This window comes from Augochlora pura, chromosome 10 (assembly GCF_028453695.1).
Source record: "Augochlora pura isolate Apur16 chromosome 10, APUR_v2.2.1, whole genome shotgun sequence".
NCBI classification, from domain to species: domain Eukaryota; kingdom Metazoa; phylum Arthropoda; class Insecta; order Hymenoptera; family Halictidae; genus Augochlora; species Augochlora pura.
Window position 1 is genome coordinate 31085213 of NC_135781.1, and position 21215 is coordinate 31106427.

At 37.6% G+C, this 21215-nt stretch overlaps 1 protein-coding gene across 2 annotated transcripts; it reads left to right on the forward strand.

The window, feature by feature from the left end:
* The first annotated feature begins 2469 nt into the window (after window positions 1–2469).
* On the forward strand, window positions 2470–20257 carry Hdc (histidine decarboxylase). Of its 2 annotated transcripts, none has more exons than XM_078191649.1 (16): window positions 2470–2587; window positions 7026–7058; window positions 9657–9943; window positions 11040–11297; window positions 11837–11980; window positions 12651–12717; window positions 13067–13229; window positions 14566–14636; window positions 14757–14776; window positions 14891–14989; window positions 15722–15942; window positions 16721–16830; window positions 17745–17915; window positions 17999–18075; window positions 18283–18367; window positions 18548–20257. In XM_078191649.1, exons 2-16 carry the CDS (start codon window positions 7031–7033, stop codon window positions 18883–18885), a joined length of 2139 nt encoding a protein of 712 aa, XP_078047775.1. In that variant the 5' UTR covers window positions 2470–2587; window positions 7026–7030; the 3' UTR covers window positions 18886–20257. The 2 variants fall into 2 exon arrangements, with proteins under 2 accessions (XP_078047775.1, XP_078047774.1); XM_078191648.1 differs by lacking the exon at window positions 2470–2587 and adding an exon at window positions 5876–6020.
* Window positions 20258–21215: the final 958 nt, after the last annotated feature.

The window sequence follows — 21215 nt, forward strand, 5'->3', positions numbered from 1 at the left end:
CTAGATGTTTATCACGAGTCTGACTCGTTATTATGGCGTAAGGGGTTAAGGGTATGTAAGGGATTAAAGGTGTGGTCTAAGAGATGCGAACTCGGTGAGAAGACGTCTCCTTTGGCCAGATGTTTCGCGGACTGCGTTTATTTCTGGTCTTAATCGGCGGTTTAAACCGAGCGCGATGTTTATGTATCAGGTGTGCGATCGTCTAAACCACCGTTGTGATATCTTAATTGCGATTCGGGCTCTTAGGAATACTACTCACTCGGAATTCCGAGATTATTGCTTCCGGTGGACTCGTGGATACTCGAGCGCGTCGTTCTGCTCGATTCTGTATTTATTATTGCATTGATGGGTACAGTTTTGTGTACTTTATTTGGCGCAGTTCATTTAATAGTAAATTATAAAATATTATTATTATTATTATTATTTTATTTATTATTTTATTTTATTTTTTATATTATGCCAGTGGACAATTCTGTTCGATTCTATAATTGTTATAATGCAGATCGATACAGTTTTATATGTCATTCTAGGCGCAGATTAATTTTTTTTAATTAAATTTCTTTTTCGGTATCGGTGCATGATAAGTAGCTGTGAACAATTTAGAAATTCGATATTGTAAATGAGAAGGGTTGAAAAGATTTTGCAGAAGTTAGCGCCAGCAGTAGGCAGTGGCTAGTATTTAAACATAACTCTACAAGGAACACGCCTGGTTGGTAATACAGATCCCTATAGTGTAGAACTATAATCTACCTGATCAACTGTTGATACTACAGGGATTATTTCCTATAACAATTAACAATAAATAATGATCACTTTAAAACAACGCGTCAAAGAAGTATATGAAATATTGATCTTCGAATTATCGTTATAATAATTTAATATAATTGTAAATTATGCTCTGTTGCCAAAGATATCATTTTTAAGAAATATATGTCGTAAATAAAATGACATTAGTGGTCATAATTTTTTGATGGACCTAAAATTCCCCTCTCTAATTATTAAATATTAAATAAAAGTACTCGTGTTATTATTTAATCCAATTTATATTGTTGACAGCGTGATGGCGATTTATAAATACCATCTTTGAGAAATATATAAAATGACATCAGCAGACATAATTTTCCGGTATAATTAATATAAAATGCTCTTTGTTATACAAAATAAAAATACTAAAAGACAGAGAAATTATTATAAATTTACAGTTAAAATCGTGAAGTCAATTGACAGTCTTTGCTCCGAGTGCAAAGGGTTAGCAAATAAGACATCAAAAGCATCCGCCCCATATCGTTCGCATCGCGTCTTCGTAACACAAGACGATTAGGTCAAGAATTTCAATGGCGGCTGCGAACATCTGACCTTCTCTACGGTTGAAGACGTATTATTGGCTTGTTTTTAAATGTTTACGATCATCATAGTAAACGCGAACGCGGTTGTTCGCGGTACAGGATCTGAACCGTGTAACATGATAATGCCACTACCTTGACGACAGTAGGAATGGTTTAACCCTTTGCGCTATTTTAACTCCAACATCGAGACATTTCACACGACCTACAGTATCTCAATTTTATGTATTTTATTTTTTGCGGTACACGTGACATTCAGCTTATTGATTTATAGAGCATTTTCATTTTTAACAAATACGTCGAATAAAAAAATCGATCTTTTATTTCCTACCTGACAAATGGTAAAAATAAAAATATTAAAACTTAACGTGTCCTTGACACGCGATATTTTATATTATTTCTACTGAGTGGAATAACAACAATTTTATATTTAATTTAATATTAATAGTTTTGCGAAGAGAAGACACATTTTATACTATTCTTTAATTAATAAAAGTTCTAAAAGCTATTTCTAGATCTAAATATAATTCTAATAAAAATTTACTTTTTAAAATTTTTGCAGCGAGTGCAAAAGATTAATAAATATCCTGATATTCTCTTTATTCAATTTAACAATAGAAATCGTGTTTTATAAAAATCGTATAAGCTTCAGAGTAAATATAAAACTATTAAAATTTAATTTTTCCTATCAACTCCACTTAAATTTCTCAAAATTCTTTTTTCAATTTATACTATTTATTTAAAACTAGTGTATAGATCAAATTAAACATTTTCATCTTTTCACACTATACTTAATCTCCAAATGCAACCGTTGCAGAAAACAATGAAAATCAGTGCTCGACCATCGTCGGTAATTAGTAGAAAAGAGCGGCACGCATCGAACAAATTAATCGTGATTGCGCGTGGAAACGCAAGATCGTCCATCGGCGGTCCCTTAAGATCGCGCGTAGTAGCTCGCTCCGACTGGAAATTGTTCCTCTTCCCATCTTGTTCTTGGGGACCACGCTTGCGCCAAAGCAGCTAGTACTTACCGCGTCTCTGTATAAAAGCGGCCACTTGTTGAACGACTTGCATTCCACCGATCCCTCCTCAACCGTGAATATATCTGTTTTTCCCCAGTTCGGAAATTTATCTCCTCCGCACGAGAAGTGATCACCGGACCAGCGATAAGTTGATCTCTCGCGCGAACCATCGACGTAACGAGGAATCCGCTCGCACCGTGGGATCTTAAACAATTTAACAAGGTCAGTGGCAACGTTATTCTTTGTTATTTTATCGAATTTTGCGGAAATTTTGCGAATTTTATTTAGTCATGTGGTTATTCGATACAAGCGAGTTTTAATTAACTATAGAATTGTCAAAATTGTTAAATGAAACGTCAGATAGCTAGTTGATCTTTTATGTAAAAATATCGAGAGCTAACAAAAGCTAAAATGAATCGCTGAGAATAATTATTAATTTTTAGCTTGCGTGGAAAATCGAGAAAATCGCTTCGCTCGAGAATTATACGTCTTTTTGTTGTAAAATTGTCGCGAGTTCTGCGAGATTTTGTTATTTGTTTAACGTGATATATATATAAAAGGTGATAGGGATCTAGCGTTTTTTTATAGCGAGCAATTCGCGGTCCGACGCGATTAGGCGGCCGCGATCCCGATTTCCATTCCGCGTGCAGCATTTCCCCGGGATGAAATCGCGAATCGGCATCGGCCAGCGTCACACCTAAGCAGCCCAGGCATCGCTGATAAATCCTTCGAATCGCGCACGGATACTGAAAGCTACGGGAAATTACAAAAGTCGGAAACGGAAACGGTGGAAGGACGAGCTTTTAATATCGTCGAGCGTCATTCTAGCTTAAGCTCTTGCAGATCCTCGCGACTGTCGATGTTCGATTTTCCATTTTACGTTCCGCTGGCGCGCGCGCGGGCCGGGGACGGATCTTTTATTTTCGCGTGTGTAATCGCCGGCATTGATAACGTCTCCGATCGTTCTCAACCGTCCCCGGGGTTGATCCTTTCTTTCGAAAAAAACGGCGAGCATCGCGGCCGTCGATTGTGTCGCGGGCATTCGTGCACGAAACGCCCGCGAACAAAGAATACGGCGAACTGTGCCGCGACTTCAACGCCGACCTTTGTTAATCGGTTCGATTTTAGGCGACGCGCGGAATTATGATAATTGTTAAAATTAGTAAAAATTAGAATTCGACGGACAAAGTCAATTGAAAATATTTGTGATAATTTACGTCGGCCAAATTGAGATGCAGAGTCAATTGTCGATTCCGACGTCGTAATTATTAATTAACAGTCGAAGTGTTATAAATTTCGTAGGTTTATAAATTACAAGATTTGATTCATTTTAAATATACACAATTTTTGTTTTAATATATAGGTGAAGTTTATCTGAAAATTTTGTATAGAAATATTTTATAATATTGAGCATTCGATGACTTCGTTTTCAAGTAAATGCTACTTCTGTCATACTTTTAAAATATTATTGTTACATAGTATTTTAACATAGACTGTATAATGTTCATTAATTTCTAATTTCAATCTCTAATTTCATATTTAATTATTAATTCGCTATTTCGTGCATTTTTATTCGTTCCTCAGTTATAAAATCATTTAATAATAATAAAATATAATTTTCCAAGCTTCGTTAATCTTATTATTTTCTACAATTGTTTACAAAGAGTTACCATTAATTATTATAATTCTTTTCCAATAATTATTATAATTCTGTTCCAATAATTTTTGCAAGCAGCACATAAGTACAGTTTCTGCTGTACAGTGTATTTGCTGTATAATTGTTGGCGCGTCGCTGCAGTGCGTAAAATGCCACCGAAACGCTAACTCCTCCGGTCAGCAGCCATCGTTTAAGTTCTCGATCCGTTCCAACGGAAGACAGAAGCGCGGGGTGATATCCGGCGAGTGAGGTTCTCTGTTTCCGAAAACAGGATTAATACCTCCGAAGAAGTCACTCCCTGTTCACTGTAATTCCAGACGTTCCGCACCGTGGACTATCTTCTCTCGCGCGTTCCTGTAACGCGATACCGGGGTTCCAGTTCTCCACTTCCAATTCTGGTTTGAACTTCGACCGTGGGCGAAACACGGAAACGCGTAAAAATTTCAGTGCGCGTTTTATCGTTTCGGAATAACGCGCATTGATCATGATACGATCTAAACGATCGAACGAACGAATTTACACAAAATAGCGACTGGATCGTTTAGGGATGATTGTTAACGAATGTATGGTATGGCGGTTCTGTTTTATGGTGTTTCGGGAACTTCCTATCTGAAATGAAAACTCTTTGATTTCGTCATTGTTATTTTCGATGCGTATTTGAATTCGTTTTTACTTTGATTTGATAGGTTTTTCGATGTTTTTTAAGGGAAATTTGGTATGTTAGGTTAGCTTAATAAAAAATGTAACTTTGAAAAGTTACTTTAGCTGAATACAAAATTTAACTTTGAAATGTTACCTTAGCTTAATAAAAAATTTAACTTTGAAAAGTTACCTTAGCTTAATAAAAAATTTAACTTTGAAAAGTTACTTTAGCTTAATAAAAATTGTAACTTTAACTGTTTTAAATTATTAATATTGCTCGTTGCTGCTAAAGTCTGTACTATACTACTTCACGAACCTTAGCTGATCATACAGCCATATCTGCCGCCATTTTGGGTACAATCTGTATCTTGGCATTTTTACTTTACGCAGACAGAGAGAAAAATACCACAGTACTTTGTTAAATGAAATAATTGTAACATAAGTAACATAAATTTTTACCATTTCAACTGTTTACTTTAAAAACGACAATTTAGTTTAAAATTCAATTATTCAAAAATCTCGCATTTTAATAAACCTAGAAATATCCACGCAATATCTTCTAAATTAATAAATTATTAATTTCTTCTAAATGGAAATCAAATTGAATTCTTTTGTCATCAAAGTCTAGAAACAAAAATAAATAAAGGTAATACAAAATACAAAAATTATCTGGTCCTATTAAAGACAAATAAGAAGCTAATCAACGTAGCGTAGAAAGAGTTGTAGGGCAAAGGGTTAAGTACAGTATTAATGGCAAATAAGTTATTATTATTATTATTAATTATATTAAAGACTATTCAACGCAGTATAAAACGAGTTACATCGCAAGGTTTTAACTATCCACTACATCCCCCGATCGTTCAACCTCCATCTCACGAATCGCTCCAATTGTTTATAACAATCCAAACATCGAATAATTAGTAATTCCGTCGAAGTGACGAGTTTCTCACCCGGCAGGACAGAAAGAAAGGTCAAATCCCGCATTCGAACGGGTTCGATCTAGTTCTAGGCCGCGGCGAGCCTTGTGACACTAGCCTAATAAGCTCTCGGGGCCCATGTGACGAGGGGACGCGATCGATGGATGAATCCGTACAAATCATTCGCGAGTACTGCCGTCCTACCCGTGGAAGTGTTCGGCGCTAGGTCAACACGCATACGGCGTGCCGTGTCCCTTCTTCTCAGTCGTCACGGTGAAATCGCGTTGCGCCGCGGACACGAAACTTCCGCGAGGCTACCACGTTTGGTCATCGTTGCCGCGGGCCGCGACTTCCGCCGGCTAGGTCAATTAATCGTCGCCACATGCGCCTGATACGGTGCCATCGAAATTTCGAGATCTGGCTGTTGTGAGAGACGACGGTGAGGAGATCAGCTCCGCCTTCGCGATATTCTTTCTTCGAGTCTACGATCGATCGCAATCGCGAGGGAACGCGACGCGGATTTTCTCGATCGTCGCGCTTCCGGTTAGGATAGCAAGTGGTGGCTTGATATTGGTTGATATCACTGGCGCGAGTGACAAGTTGGCCTAATTCTTTTAGACGTTCGTTTGTGGAATTTGATCAGGATTTGATCAGTATCGCGGCTGTGGTCGTTTAGGGTCTCCGAACGCGATGATGGTGACGGTGATCGATGAAAGAGGATCGAGGAAAGGGGATCGAACGAAATGATCAATATGATCGATATTATTCATTTTTGTGATAGTGATTTTCGCAGCAGTATAACCCTTTTCCAGCCCTTTTCTGAGCCATTTAAAATTTGTCTTTATTGACTCCATGACGCAGCCATTTTGAATTTGTCTTTATTGCCTCCATAACAGAGCGATTTTTAAATTTGTCTATATTGCCTCCATAACGTAACCATTTTTTATTTGCTCTTATTCTCTCCATAACAGAGCGATTTTTAAATTTGTCTATATTATCTCCATAACGTAGCTATTTTGAATTTATCTCTATTGTCTCCATAACAGAGCCATTTTATATTTGTCTTTATTGTCTCCGTAACGGAGCAATGCAGTTCGAAGATCAATTTTAAATGGCCTCGTTACGAAGTGATATTCGGATTGCGATAGTTAAAGGGGAAATTGAAATAGATACGAGTTGATTTAGGGGATGAAGGGGTAGATTTTCGCTCGGATTTGTTTTGTGAAGACCATTTCGCCCAGTTCTGCTTCGTAAAGATCGTTTCGCTCGGTTTTGCTTCGTAAAGATCATCTCGTTCGATTTTGCTTCGCAAAGATCATTTCGCCCGGTTCTGCTTTGCGAAGATCATCTCGTTCGGAGACCTTCCTCATGTTTCAAATAGAATTTAAATATTGCGTCCTTGGACACTTCTGGGATAATGATGTAATGTGTTGTATCGTTGCAGATAATATGAATCTAGAAGAGTATCGAAAGCATGGTAAGTGAAATCTTACATTCCCACTTACGCTCTTTATCCAACAACAGGATTGCGCTAGCTTCCCCGCATGAGATCGCCGAGAACCTGTGCACGCATTTTACTATACATTGTTATTTTATTTTTAGAACAGGTGCCTTGTTTTTAATAGTATATTTAATAGTATAATTAAATATTTAGATTCGCAATTTTCATTCAATAATAATAGAAATCGTAACGCTGTTTTCATTGGAAATTGTTAAATAATAATAATTAAAACCATGAGAATCAGTTCTCGCAACAAAATCCCTAAACAATACTAACAAAACATCGAACGAAATAAAATCCATGACAAATGAAAAAGAAAAAATTAAAATAGATTATTCATCCCTAAAGAGGTTATGTCAGAGTATTTTATAATTAAATTAATTTATAATCCTAAAATTTGTTCGCACAACTTGTCGCGACGTCAAGCTGCCCGATAAACGGTACATTCGTCGTGCAGAAGGGTCGGCGAATCGTCGATCGAAAATCGCGTATCTATCCGCGGAACTGTGTCAATCGTCGCCGCGATCCCTTAGCGCCGATTTACCGGCGAATCGGTGCGCAAGAGAACAAAATGAGACAGATGCCCGTAAAGTCTCGCGTCCGGGCATCGTCGCCCGTTCCACCTTCCCGTCTTTGCATTACCACAGATGTTTACGATTCCTGTAAACGTTTGCGAACGTTGTAATCTGTCGGGCGGAGTGGGTAACGCGAGGATCGTTCACGGGGGCAGGCGTTAAAACGGCACCAATAAAGAGGGATCACCGAACCGGGGAGACAGAGAGAGAGAGAGAGAGAGAGTAAGTCCGCCGGGTGTTTTATGGATTCGATACCGTTTCCAATACCAGACTAGATTTCTGTCTTTCGAATCGAAATCTATTCGAATCCTAGGCGAAACGACCGGCCGTGTGTGATCCACCCTTTTTCTTTAAATCCAATTTCGCAGACGGACCGGGCGTCGTCAACTTTGTCTTACGTTCGCGGGACAACCGGCCGAATTCGACGCGATGAGCGCGTCGTATATGGCTGGGTGACGGGCATGCTTCTATGGGTGCTCCGTCACCCAAGCGTATGGGTGACGATGTTCTTGTTTTCATTAAATTGGATTTTATTTAGTCTGTTTAGTTGATTTATGGAAATTTTATTTGTGGCAGAGGAATATGGTGGAATAAGCCATGGAAAATATGAAATATATAAAATAGAAAGTTATTGCAGAAATTGTTATGTTACTATAGAAAGTTATTATAGAAAGTGTCTATTGAAATTCTTATATTGTTATAGAAAGATATTATAAATAGAAATTGTTATAGAAATTGTTATATTGTTATAGAAAGTTATTATAGAAATTGTTATATTACTATATAGAGGAATTATAAAAATTATTAAATTACTATACAAAGTTATTATAGAACTATATTACTCTACAAACTAACTACAAAAATTATCGCATTTACTATACATTAATTTGCCAGCATACAACTCCATCAATTCGCACTATACTCCAAAGTGTTAAACGAAATCCTTGTCCTCCACTTTTCCATCAAATGATCTTTGCGCTCGCGTAAAACAATGTTTAACGTCCCCTACAACACAGTCCATAATCGGACAAATCGAGTTTCATTGTTTGGTACCCGATTCTCGAACAGGACAATTGCATCGAGATCCGCGATTCCATCAGAAGTATTTAGGAGAGCGACGAATTAAAAGCTCCTGGAGATAATAGGTTTTACGGTTCCCATTGGAGTTTAATGATTGTTCTACGACGGTGGCCACCGGCTCTCTCTCTCTCTCTCTCTCTCTCTCTCTCTGTGTTGTTGTTTCTGCCAATCCGAATCCCCCCCACCAACAGTTTATCTATCGGATCGGTCCATAAGTTCGCGCTCGGTTTTCACATCGATTGAAACTTCCCGCATAATAATTGCTTAACAGTCGCGTCTGACACGTCGCTACGACAGCTTTGATTTTCTCCTGTGCTGCGATTGTGTTCGGTTATTCGTTCCGCAATAAAGTGATCGATTTTTCGAAAATTACCGAGTGGCAGGTATAAACGTTTCCGTTTCATTGTGATTTTATAACAACTCGGCGCTGCATGGTTCTTAGAATATTAGTTGCATTGTTACTTAAAATTTAATTAGAAAGTAATGGAGAATTAATTAAAATTAACTAGTTTGTTACGAATTTATTTTATTACTCCTTATTGTAAATGACAAAGTGCAGTATTTATAGTTTGCAATATTCATATTTCCTAGTATTTATATTTTGCAGTATTTATATTTTAAATTAATTTTTAGAAACTGATAAAAGAAAATATTCTCCTTTCTACGATCTAACCCTTTCACTATAATAAGGAATCACACTCGTGATAAATATTCAATGCTAAATCTACTAAGTATGAATATTATTAATTTCCTTTATGTCTAAGTAAAAATAAATTCTTCTGTTATCGAAGATAAAATTTTGTAAAAATTTATAAAAAAAATAAATTTATAAAAATCAAAACTAATAAGTCAATTACATTAAATAGAATTGTAACTAACTTGAAAGTCTAGTTGTAAAATAAAGTCGACTTTAATTTAGGAAAAGAAATGGTGGATTACATCGCCGACTACCTGGAGAACATCCGGTCGCGACGCGTTTATCCGGCCGTTTCGCCGGGTTACCTGAGGAACATGCTGCCGTCGTCGGCGCCGGTGAACGGCGAGCCCTGGGAGGACATCTTCGCCGACATCGAGAAGTGCATCATGCCCGGCGTCACTCACTGGCAGAGTCCTCACATGCACGCTTACTTTCCCGCTTTGAATTCGCCCGCCAGTCTGCTGGCTGACATGCTCGCCGACGCTATCAACTGTCTTGGATTCACCTGGGTGAGAAACGTCTTTATTGTTTATAAAACGATACTGATTAATAATGGTTATAACACTAGAATAAAATTGACTAGACTGTGGATCTTTATGCAAAATTCTGTGCTTCAGTTCTAAGAGATAATTGTATAGTCATTTAGTCTTGGATTTGAATCTTGAAATTTTAATTAGTTAGAAATAGTCTTAATGAATTATTAAAATTGTGCATAAAGTTCGCAGGGCAGTGGTGATTATCTAATATTACATAAAATATAATATATGATAATATATTATATAGTATAGAATATAATATATGATATAGTATAGAATACAGTATAGATTCTGTACTATTATATAAAATATATTACAGTAATAAAATAATACAGCGAGAATTAGTAATAAATTTTGCAAGCAGAGACATCTCAGAACTTACTCGAGTTACAAGCTGCCGCGTTCACATTCGGTGTTTTGTCTTCCGACTTTAATATACATCACTGTTCTCAACAAGTGTCTCTACAGAGAAAGAGAGAGAGAGAGAAAGAGAGAGAGAGAGCAAGAACTTTAGTTCTTCATCAAAAGAGCAGACGTTCTCGCAAATGATTTAAAATCGTCGAGCGGATTAGAAGATCGTAAAATAATTCTAAAAAATATATTACGAAAAGCATCGCATTTTTTCCAACATTTGGAACGTATTCTTTCAAATATAAAACTTTAAAATTATTAAAATCAAATTTATAAATTTCAAATAGCTTGCAATTTTATATTATTGCACTCGAATCTAAATTAATAACCAAACTAGAAAATTATAGAAAATGTGTTCTTTGTTAATTTTCAAATCAAATTTGTGCAAACGAAATTTCAATTTTAAATCATATTTAAATTACAAAATAAATTGCTAATTATTTGTCATCATAAAAATGACTTGGAAAATAAATGAGAAGATTATCGATAATTCTTGATGAGAAAAGTCCATACTTTAGCGTCTTTTGAACTGGTTTTCCCTGCACTTAAATTACAAAATAAATTCCAAATTATTACGAACGAAATATATTCCAAATTATGTTCGAACTGGTTTCACGCGACGCTAACCCTTGCTATTCGATGCGTGCGCTTTAAAAAGGCATCGAGCCCGGCGTGCACGGAACTGGAGACCATCGTAATGAACTGGCTGGGTAAAATGATTGGCCTGCCGGAGGAATTCTTGCATCGTCCCGGTGGTTCCGGGGGCGGTGGCGTGATACAAACCACTGCGTCGGAGGCCACTCTCGTTTGCTTACTGGCGGCGAGAACCCGAGCGATTAGGGACGTTCATGAGAACGAGCCGGACCGTTTAGCAGTCGAAATCAATTCGTGTCTTGTCGCCTACTGCTCCGACCAAGTACGTCTATTTTTCCATTTCTTAATGACCAATCAACGCAGAGTTCTTTCCCCGATTTATTATTCCCTGTTGTACGTCTTGTAAATCTGCTGTTAAAAAGCGAAAAATGCGAGGACGTTAGTGCTGTTTTTCTTATTATGCTTTATGGTATTCTTTTGTGGTATCTCTTATAGTGATTAATTCGTTGCTAGTTAAACATCATGATAGTAAATTAATCTTTATAATTTCAAATGCAATTTGAAATTAAAAATTGACATTTTATAGTCGAGGAATTGGGACATACTTTTATAATTATAATATTATTTTTGTTACTCTATTAATTCTCTGCAATTGTTCTACCACATTTCAAAATAATTTTTATACTAATAGAGTTTCCCTTAGAATTAATTTTATTATTTATCTGTTCACCTTTGAATTAATTTTATTAATTATCTATTCGCCTTAGAATTAATATTAATAATTATCTGTTCGTCTTGCAATTAATTTTATTATTTATCTGTTCGCCATGATATTGTTCTGTATTCGATTTTATTATATAGGCTCATTCCAGCGTTGAAAAGGCTGGTCTGATAGGTTTGGTGCGAATGAGATACATCGAATCCGACGATCAATTTAGCATGAGGGGTGAAGCGTTGCTCGATGCCGTAACACGTGACAGATCCGAGGGTCTGATCCCATTTTTCGTGAGTATTCATAATAATTACGAATAACCTAACCAAAAATGCACGCAAATCATTAACTTTACCCTGGTTACCCATGGTTTACCCTTTTGCAGTTATATTATATTTATAAATAAATGTCATGCTCACCAGAATTAATTCAGTAACACGGCAGATTTTAAGAAATTCCAAAAATAGGTGGAGAGTGTATTAGAACCCTTTCCAATTAGTGTCATTAAGTCGAGGATCAGTATCACGGTATAGACATATCGAGCTCCCAATTAACCCTACCGGAATTGTTAGTACTTACGATAGAAAATAAGACGGGCACGACGTTGGTAGGCGGATTGTCTTTATGCTAGTTGGTCCCACTGGGCGCAACCTCCATTTTCCAAACGAAAGTAGTACCTATAAGAAGCTGATATCCCCGAAAGCAAAGTATTTGCCTCCGATACGCATATAAACCGATTCCTGTCTCATTCAACAATCTATCGACAGAACTAAACAAATGAAATCATATATCATTTCATATTAAATTGCAAGTTAAACTCAAACAATTCTAAATGAGAATAAATAAATTCTGTTTAATATCATTGATTTAATAAAAAATATTTCGATGAATTATAGTGAATTATAGTGAATTTTAGTGAATTTTAGTGAATTGTTTAACCGTGCTCTGTTTCTTTATAAAAAGGTTTGCGCTACTCTGGGCACAACAGGTGCCTGTGCTTTTGACAATCTTGTCGAAGTTGGCCGAGTGTGTGAGTACATGATCATTATTATTTAACAATTATTTTCACTTTTGCACGGAGAAGATACGTTTTACTGTATCATCGATCTTTTTGAAGCTTAAATTAAAGATTAAATTAAATTAAATCTTCCTCGTCGAATATTGAACTGAAATTAACTGAAAAAATATTATAATAACTGAAAAACTTAATTAAGAATTATACATATACTGAATTATGAAATATATATACATTCAATTACAAAATCTAAACACAATTAGTAGCAAAATATAAATACAACGAATTAATTAAAATAAATAAAAATGAGGAGATCACATTATTCGTGATTGCCTCATTTTAATGATCTTCCTGCGTCGTCTAGGCGCCGAGAACGGACTGTGGCTGCACGTGGACGCAGCGTACGCTGGCAGCGCGTTCGTCTGCCCCGAGTTCCGTGGCTGGCTCCAGGGAATCGAGTACGCCGATTCGATAGCGTTCAACCCGAGCAAATGGCTGATGGTGCACTTCGACTGCACAGCGATGTGGTGAGTCTTCTTCGCGACGAAACGATTAAGAATTTCCACACCGGCAAACAAATAAGAGAAAAGCGCAGACCCGGACGCAACGTCGCCCGTAGTCTCTGACGGTTTTGTAGGTCGACCTGCGGATGCAGAATCGGGTTTTTTTTCCATTCTTCCCGTAATTTCCGTCGTACCGTCGACCGACGTTAATTCACAATCTTTCGGATTGATATTTAAAAGGGGAGCACTTTGGTAGCGATCGGCGCCCGGCTACGGTATTATTACTTTCGCGATAAATTGCTCATTATCAGCTGATTCCACGGCGCGCCCGGGCCGCGTTCCGATTTTTCGACAGCCGTTCTAGTAGTCCTGGCCGGTGCGAGACTCGAGGGAAATTTCTACTCCTGCGATAACGATGTTCGATCACCGTAGATGGAAGCTTAATTCTCCGTTAAATCTCTTTCGTCGCCGGCAATTATCAGAGAATCTTTGCGTCCGCGCCGCGAAACTTCGCTCCTCGTAATTTGCTTGTGTTTTATTCGTCGGCGAGAGTTCGACGATTCGACAGGCTCGACGAGAGAAACGTTCGGTTAATTGCAAAAATTGCGATCGAACGGGTTAAGTGACACGAATTTCCGCGAGAATGAAGCTTCTGGTTTTGTTCACTTTTATTGCTGTAACAAAGAACGAATATTAGTCGAATATTTGATATTTTCACCTGCAGTGCACATCGACGCATATGTGTGTCAATAACATTTTTATTTAATATTTTATTACGAGAGAACGCAAGCAACTTTTGCACTGTTTTTGACAGAAATAAAATATCGTCGTTGTGAAAAAGACAGCGATGAAGATAATTATTTACAAATGTGTGAATATTTTTCGTGTTGCCTCCGATTTGAAATTAAAATAATTAGTAATTATTGCTTGAAGTAAGCTTAATTATAATAAACTAATAATAATAAAAATAAACTATTTATTTTGCTATGAAATAATACATAATTTAATAAAAGCATATGAATATAATTTATGCATAATTCATACATATAATAAAAAAATAATAAAACAAATATTTCATTATTTTCTTCGTGCTCCAATATATATTTTATGCACAGCTGCTTTCGCATTCCACAAACAAAATTGCGCACAGGAATAATTATTACCATCAAGAAATATATTAATTTCGAAGTCTGGTTGGTAGAAAGATATTAGTTCGATTGCAGAATTAAAAGAGCATAAATTCGAGTGAAATCGGCCGTAATGGAATCAAATCGAACGAAAGGGTAATTTATAGAAAAGTCGTTCTAATCAGCATTAATTCGCATAATTAGGTAACGATCCTTTTGGACGGTTGTTTCAGGGTGAAAAGCAGCCAGGCGCTGCACAGAACGTTCAACGTGGACCCGCTGTACCTGAAGCACGAGAACTCAGGTAAAACAGAACGCGCGCCGTTACTCTTTTTTTCTCCCTTTGTCGTTTTCCTTAAATCGTCGTTCTTCCGTTCAATCGAGCGTGATATGCAATTAAAAACGACGTCTTATTTACTTCCAGGGCTTGCTATCGATTATATGGTAACTAAAGACAACAACGTCGGAACAATGTTTCGAAATGATTCGTTTGAATTTATATTCTAGATTTGTTGCTTGGATATCGTTATTAATCGTTTCGTTGAAACGTTGTTTTAGCACTGGCAAATCCCGTTGTCGAAGAGGTTTAGAGCCCTGAAACTCTGGTTCGTCATTAGAAATTACGGAATCACCGGCCTTCAGAAACATATTCGCGAGGTTTCTATTACATCATGCATTCTTTGCTAAAATCACACAAACGGCACTGCACACACACAAATACTTGCTGCACTTTACTAATGCTTCTTAAAACTGCAACATTATTATTTTCTATTCGCTCTGGAGAAATATTAATACTGTGCTTCGACAGAGCAGCGAACACTCGTTTTTCCAAATTTACAAATTTTTGGAAATTCGTCTCGAGAAAAACAAAGCGAATTTCGAACTCGAGAGACTTAACTTGATTAATTAATTAATTAATTTAATTTGATATTTCTGTGATTCAATTTAAGGACTTTAACTGTGAGGATTAACCCTTTGCGGTCGAGTGGCGATTCTAAGGCGCCGCTAACAATTATTACGCTACATTTCGAAATGATTTTTATTAAGTATGCTAAATATTTAGAAAATTGTTAAGAACTGTTAACTGTTGAATTTTGTAATTCGCGTAGCAGGTAACAGCTTCATAATATTTAAAAAATGTCCGGATAGATATTTTGGATTTCCAGTTGAAATGACTCCGACTTCAAAGGGTTAAATATTAAATATTAAATATTAATTCTGTTGCAAATCACAAAATATGATCATACTGATCGAATTATGGTTATGGAATATACAAAGAATTAAAAGTATAGGCACACTATACTCTGTTAGATTTTTTTAACGATTGATTTTATTTTATAATTAGTGAGAGACTGTGCGGATTGTAACGAATGTTAATGATAATTGTAGGGAGTGAGGCTGGCACAAAAGTTCGAGGCACTGGTCCTAGCGGACAGTCGCTTCGAAATCCCTGCACCACGGCACTTGGGGTTGGTGGTCTTCCGTCTTCGTGGCGAGAACACGTTAACTGAGAAGCTTCTGAAGAAAATGAACACGAGGGGAAGAGTGCACTGTGTTCCTGCTGCTTTACATAAGAAATACGTGATTAGGTTCACCGTCACCTCCACAAAGTGAGTCTACGAACAATTGAATAGACCTAATAAATTATCATCCCTTGACTGAGGGTTCCTGCATTTTAAATTCAATGTATTAATGCAATATTGACGCGATTTAAACGACTAAAAAGATATAATCAATATTATATAAAATTAATTGCAATTTTAGAAGCAGAGTTTAACAATTTTTTGAACGATTTTAGTTAACTCTCATTTTGCACAATTTGCGTAGAATATGTTGATATACAATATATATTAAATTTACTATTCCGATTGAGCATTTATCATTACTCTAATTTTTATAGAATAATATGAAAAAATTGGAAATGATAAAAACAAGGAAAATGATTTAAAGCACGTTTTTTAGTTCCTTTTTTACATAAGAAATATTTCTGATATTAAAGTTTTGGAGCAAAATAAATTCCATAATAAGAATATTCATAATGAGAATACCTTAAATCTTGACATAACCTCAAAGAGTAACCTAAACATAAACTTGACATAACTTTAAGTAGTAATCTTAACATAATGTTAGTATAATCTTGTCATGACTTTGATATACCTTTATAAATAATCTTGACATATCTTTAATAAACTCTCGACCATAATCTTGGCACAACCTTAAAGAGAATCTTCAACAAAAGGGTTAATATAAAATCCTGACATAACCTTCATGTAATCTCGACATAACCTCTATAAAACTGTGACATAACCTTAAACAGTAACCTCATCATAATAAACGATAATAAATAATGAATTGGTTTAATTTATTTATTGGAATTAATTTATCTAGCACGACCAACGAGGACATATTGAGGGACTGGGCAGAGATACGGAACACGGCGAGCGAAATAATCGGGGACACCGCTAATTCACCAGTTAGAGCAAGAGTTCCACTCGCAGGTAATGCAGACTTGAAACGTAAAAACCAGTCGGACCTTATTGACATACATATGATTGATCCTTGAAAGTACGGCTGCGAACGTTGCGCGCACACAGACTTTTCAAGCACGCTGCTCGATCGAGAAAAAAAAGTCTGGGTCAGCGTGTGCTTTGTCTCCGTTATTAAAACTGACATTCTGTTTCAGCTTCTTAAACCGAGCCAAGTATTATTTCCTTCAATTTTTACGTTAGTTATTTAGCGAATGAAATCAGAACCCGTTTCAAGCGACAAACGATGTTCCGTTGAAAGTATGCGCACCATCGGGTATACCTTCGTTCGATTAACCCATTCGCAAGTATTCGTTTAGAAACGCGTCGATGTTGTTGCATCATCCATTCAGCATGATGTTTATCGAAAAATTTCTGGATAGCCTTAATGCTTTGTTTAGTACGCACTTTAACCGAATCCGTGTGGCATCGATTTATGGAAGTTCACAATATACGAGGTTTGCTTGATTAATTAAATTGTTCATTTCTCCCTCTTTGTATTCGTTTAAGTTTCTGATCGGAGATAAGAAAAAGAAAAAGAAAAAAGAAAGTGAAAGAGAGACCGAGTCCGTGCGAAATTAACAAAACAATTCTCCTTTCTTTCTGATCGTATTCTTTTACCTCTTCCTTTTGTTTGTTCCGTAAAAATGCATGTTCCAAAAAAAATGTTTGGAGTGCAGAAAGCTCAGGTAAGACGAGTTACAACCAGTTTGTTACCTATATTTATACATCGTTTCGTTGTTGTTCGTTTCTATATTTTTTTTTCTATGATTTCGCTCGCGATTGGTTTTTTAATTATATATATTATAGACGCGCGTGTTTTGTGTGTCGCCCGATTATGGTAAAACGGTGCAGAGATTGACAGGTGTTTTCAAACGAATTTTCAGACACACGAGAGAAGAACGAAAACTTCGGCTCGAGCTTGCTGTTAGCCAATTCGCCGATGTCGCCGAAGATTGTGAACGGCAGTTTCGCCGCCATTTACGATACGGCCGACGTCCTCGCGGAATGCACGAGGGCTTTCGGCCGATTACGTATGGAAGCTAGAGATAGCCCAGGTAAAAGAGACTGGATATTAGAGTTGTTAATAAATAGAATATATTGTTAATTAGGCGACGAATGGGGTGTGTTTTCGTTACAGCTATGCGGCGACGAATCAAAGGCATTCTCATGACGGGAAAGCAATTCTCTTTGGACTCGCACATGGACCTCGTACTGGTAGCAAACATAATTTATTATTAAATTCGAATATATTAAATTTGAATATAAATTCTATATATATTTAAATAGCATAGAAAAGTAGTCGAGAATTGATCTATATAAAATTGCAAAAATAAAGTCACAGTTACCTCGACAATTGTTACCATCAACGAGCCAACGAGTTCAACAAACGACGTGAAAATACACCGATTGTCCACGTTCCAGGGATACGCCTGCTGTCGCCCGGCCGCGGACGTGTCCGTCGAGCTACCGTTGAAGGAGACCGAGGACGGCTGCGGTACCAATAATGGCAAGCACCACCACTAAATATCAATATAGTCTACCCGTATCTCTCTTCACGTGTCGATTAAAATTCCAGTACACCTGTCGTTCATACCAAACACGCTCTCTGTTACGAAATAAAAATCGCAGCCCCCGATCTCTCGCGGAACGGGTTCGCAAAAGCTTACGCATTTTGACCTTGAACCAGATGCTTCCGACGAAAGCACGGCCACGCTACAGAATACGCCGGATGCCCGGACGTCGGACGAACGTCCGCGAAAGCAAAACAGTGTAGCCCGGTCGAATTACGGGGCGGTGAACGGCACCGTGGCGATCGGTCTCGAAGATTGCGCGAACGAGTTGACGTCGATGGTGGTGACCGAGGCGAATCTGCCGCGGAGCGAGACGATCGGCGCCATTTGCCATCGGTCGTACGACGCGCTGGAGCGACGCGACGCGAACGAGACCGAGAAGAAGACGAGCAACGACGGGGACACAGGTTTCTGCAGAAAGTGTGGCCACTGTATGGCGAAGGAAGGCAATTAGTCGACGCTATATGTAATCTCGGATGAAGATATTTCACGTATTGAGAACGAAACGGCAGCGGCGACGGAAGCACCGCGTAAATTGGTGTTCGATCGACGATGCGAACGGTTGAGAATAAATACGAGTTTACTGGTCGCATCGTATATTCTCTGTATTCGTTGTCTCTGTGTCCATGGGGTTTTTACGGTTTTAAGCTATCTAATTTTAACCGGTCCGACCTTTCTTTCTGTCCGAGTGATTTACGAACGAAATCCACGCGAACGATCCACGGTGATCGTGATTTACGCGGCGCTTTCGGCGACGATTTTACTCGGTCTCCATGCGTGAAATGTTTTCGTTAAAAACATTGAAAACCGTTTAAATAGGATAACGTATATATATAGCTGCGCTTTTATCAGTTTATTAGTTAAGGGCGAGGCTTCCAATTTGACGGAAAGAATCAACGCGTTGCGAGTTCACGCAACTTTTTGGTTGGAAAGGGACGGTGGCGCTGATTGCGGTGAAAGTCGGAAGCTCGAGTCGATGATTCGGGTTTTGGCAAATAACTTCGTAAATAAACAAGTAAACGGCTGAGAAGACACCCTGCTGTCTATGTATATGGCTTGGTGACGACTGTGCGGTGTTATTATTTCAGTACAGGTAATAAATCTTACGGTATTTAAGAGAATCTCCCAGCGGCGGCCATCTTGTGATTACCTCGCGAGTGACGCCATGCTCTCAAATATAAATTTCGTCACCATGAGTTAAAAATTAATATTTTGAACACCGCACAGCCGTAGATTAGACTTCAAAGAAACGGATTATTGCATCTTCGATGTTGAAAATTATATTTGCTAAAAGCCACTTGGATTGCACTTATAAAACATAATTGGATGCCCTGTCCTTAACGGGAAGTGAAATCGTAGTCAGGATCGTACACAATATTTTCTTTCCTAACATTCTTCTCAGTTTCTAGAGACGATACTTTATTGTTTGTAAAACCGCAATACAGTCCTTGTAAAATCGAGCACGTGACGGATCCGACGATGTTCGCAGAGCCGACGGGAGTATCTCGCTCGTCCGACACAGTGTTTCAGGCTAGGCTATCTCCGCAAACGACGACCGTATAACGAATTGAAAAAACAATAAACGACGTATGGTTTAGAAGGAGCGCAAGGTTCAAGGTGTGTCCGCGACCAGGCAGAAATAAACGTAATAAGATCAATGACATATAAACTTTTATTGCGAATCACGATACGACATGTCACAGTATGCCAGGCCCTGTCTAGGCCCCCGATTATCTCCGCTTTCGATATTCGACGATTAATGGCTTAACAATTAACTATCAATAATCTCCTCTCGCAAACGTGTATTCCCTTTCGTTCCGGTTCTTCGCGTGACGGGAAAAATAAATATCGCATCCACTGGAAGCGGATGGTGATTGGTGATCAGGAGGGGATTTTTTTTTTGGGGGGGGGGGGGGGGATGAGAAACGTGTGCGTGTTCTCCACACGTTACGTCGTATATTTTTGCAATTGAGGTAAGTCAACAAAGTATCACTTTTGCAATCTTGGTATGTCTATTGTATTCGCGTATTCAACGATCAATTCGCGATCGGTACAACGTGCCCGGTGGTGAGCTTCGGTGACTCGAAACACCGCCGGCGGTAGTAACAACAATCGTTTTAATTACAACATATGCACCCTCGTTTGCGTTCGCTTCTATCCAGCGCTGAACATGTCGCCCTTTTCCACCCCTCTTCCTCACGGAACCGCGGCGTTTCAACTTGTCGTCGAACAACGTTCGCCGTGTCTATTGGACGACCTGTTCAGTGCTCTGCAAGTCTGCATGGGTAATAGTGGAACCTCCTTTGTCTTTCGTCAATGGAACGTCGATAAAACTTTCGAGCTTTTATTGTCGCTAAACTGCGGGCTTTATGCGTCGGTGAACAGCTGACTGAAATTAAACGAACGCCATCGTTCCTCTCGTCTTTGTTTTGACGGAATATCATATAAAATATACGCAATGTACTGATTACAATGTTAATATTATATAATATACATAATATAGTAATTACAGATTGTATAATATACGTAATATAGTAATTACATATTATACAATATATATAATATAGTAATTACATATTTTATAATGTACATAATGTAGTAATTACATATTATACGATATACATAATATGGTAATTACATATTATATAACATACATAATATAGTAGTTACATACTATAAAATATACATAATATAGTAGTTACATGTTATATAATATACATAACATACTAATTACATATTATATAATATACATAACATACTAATTACATATTATATAATATACAT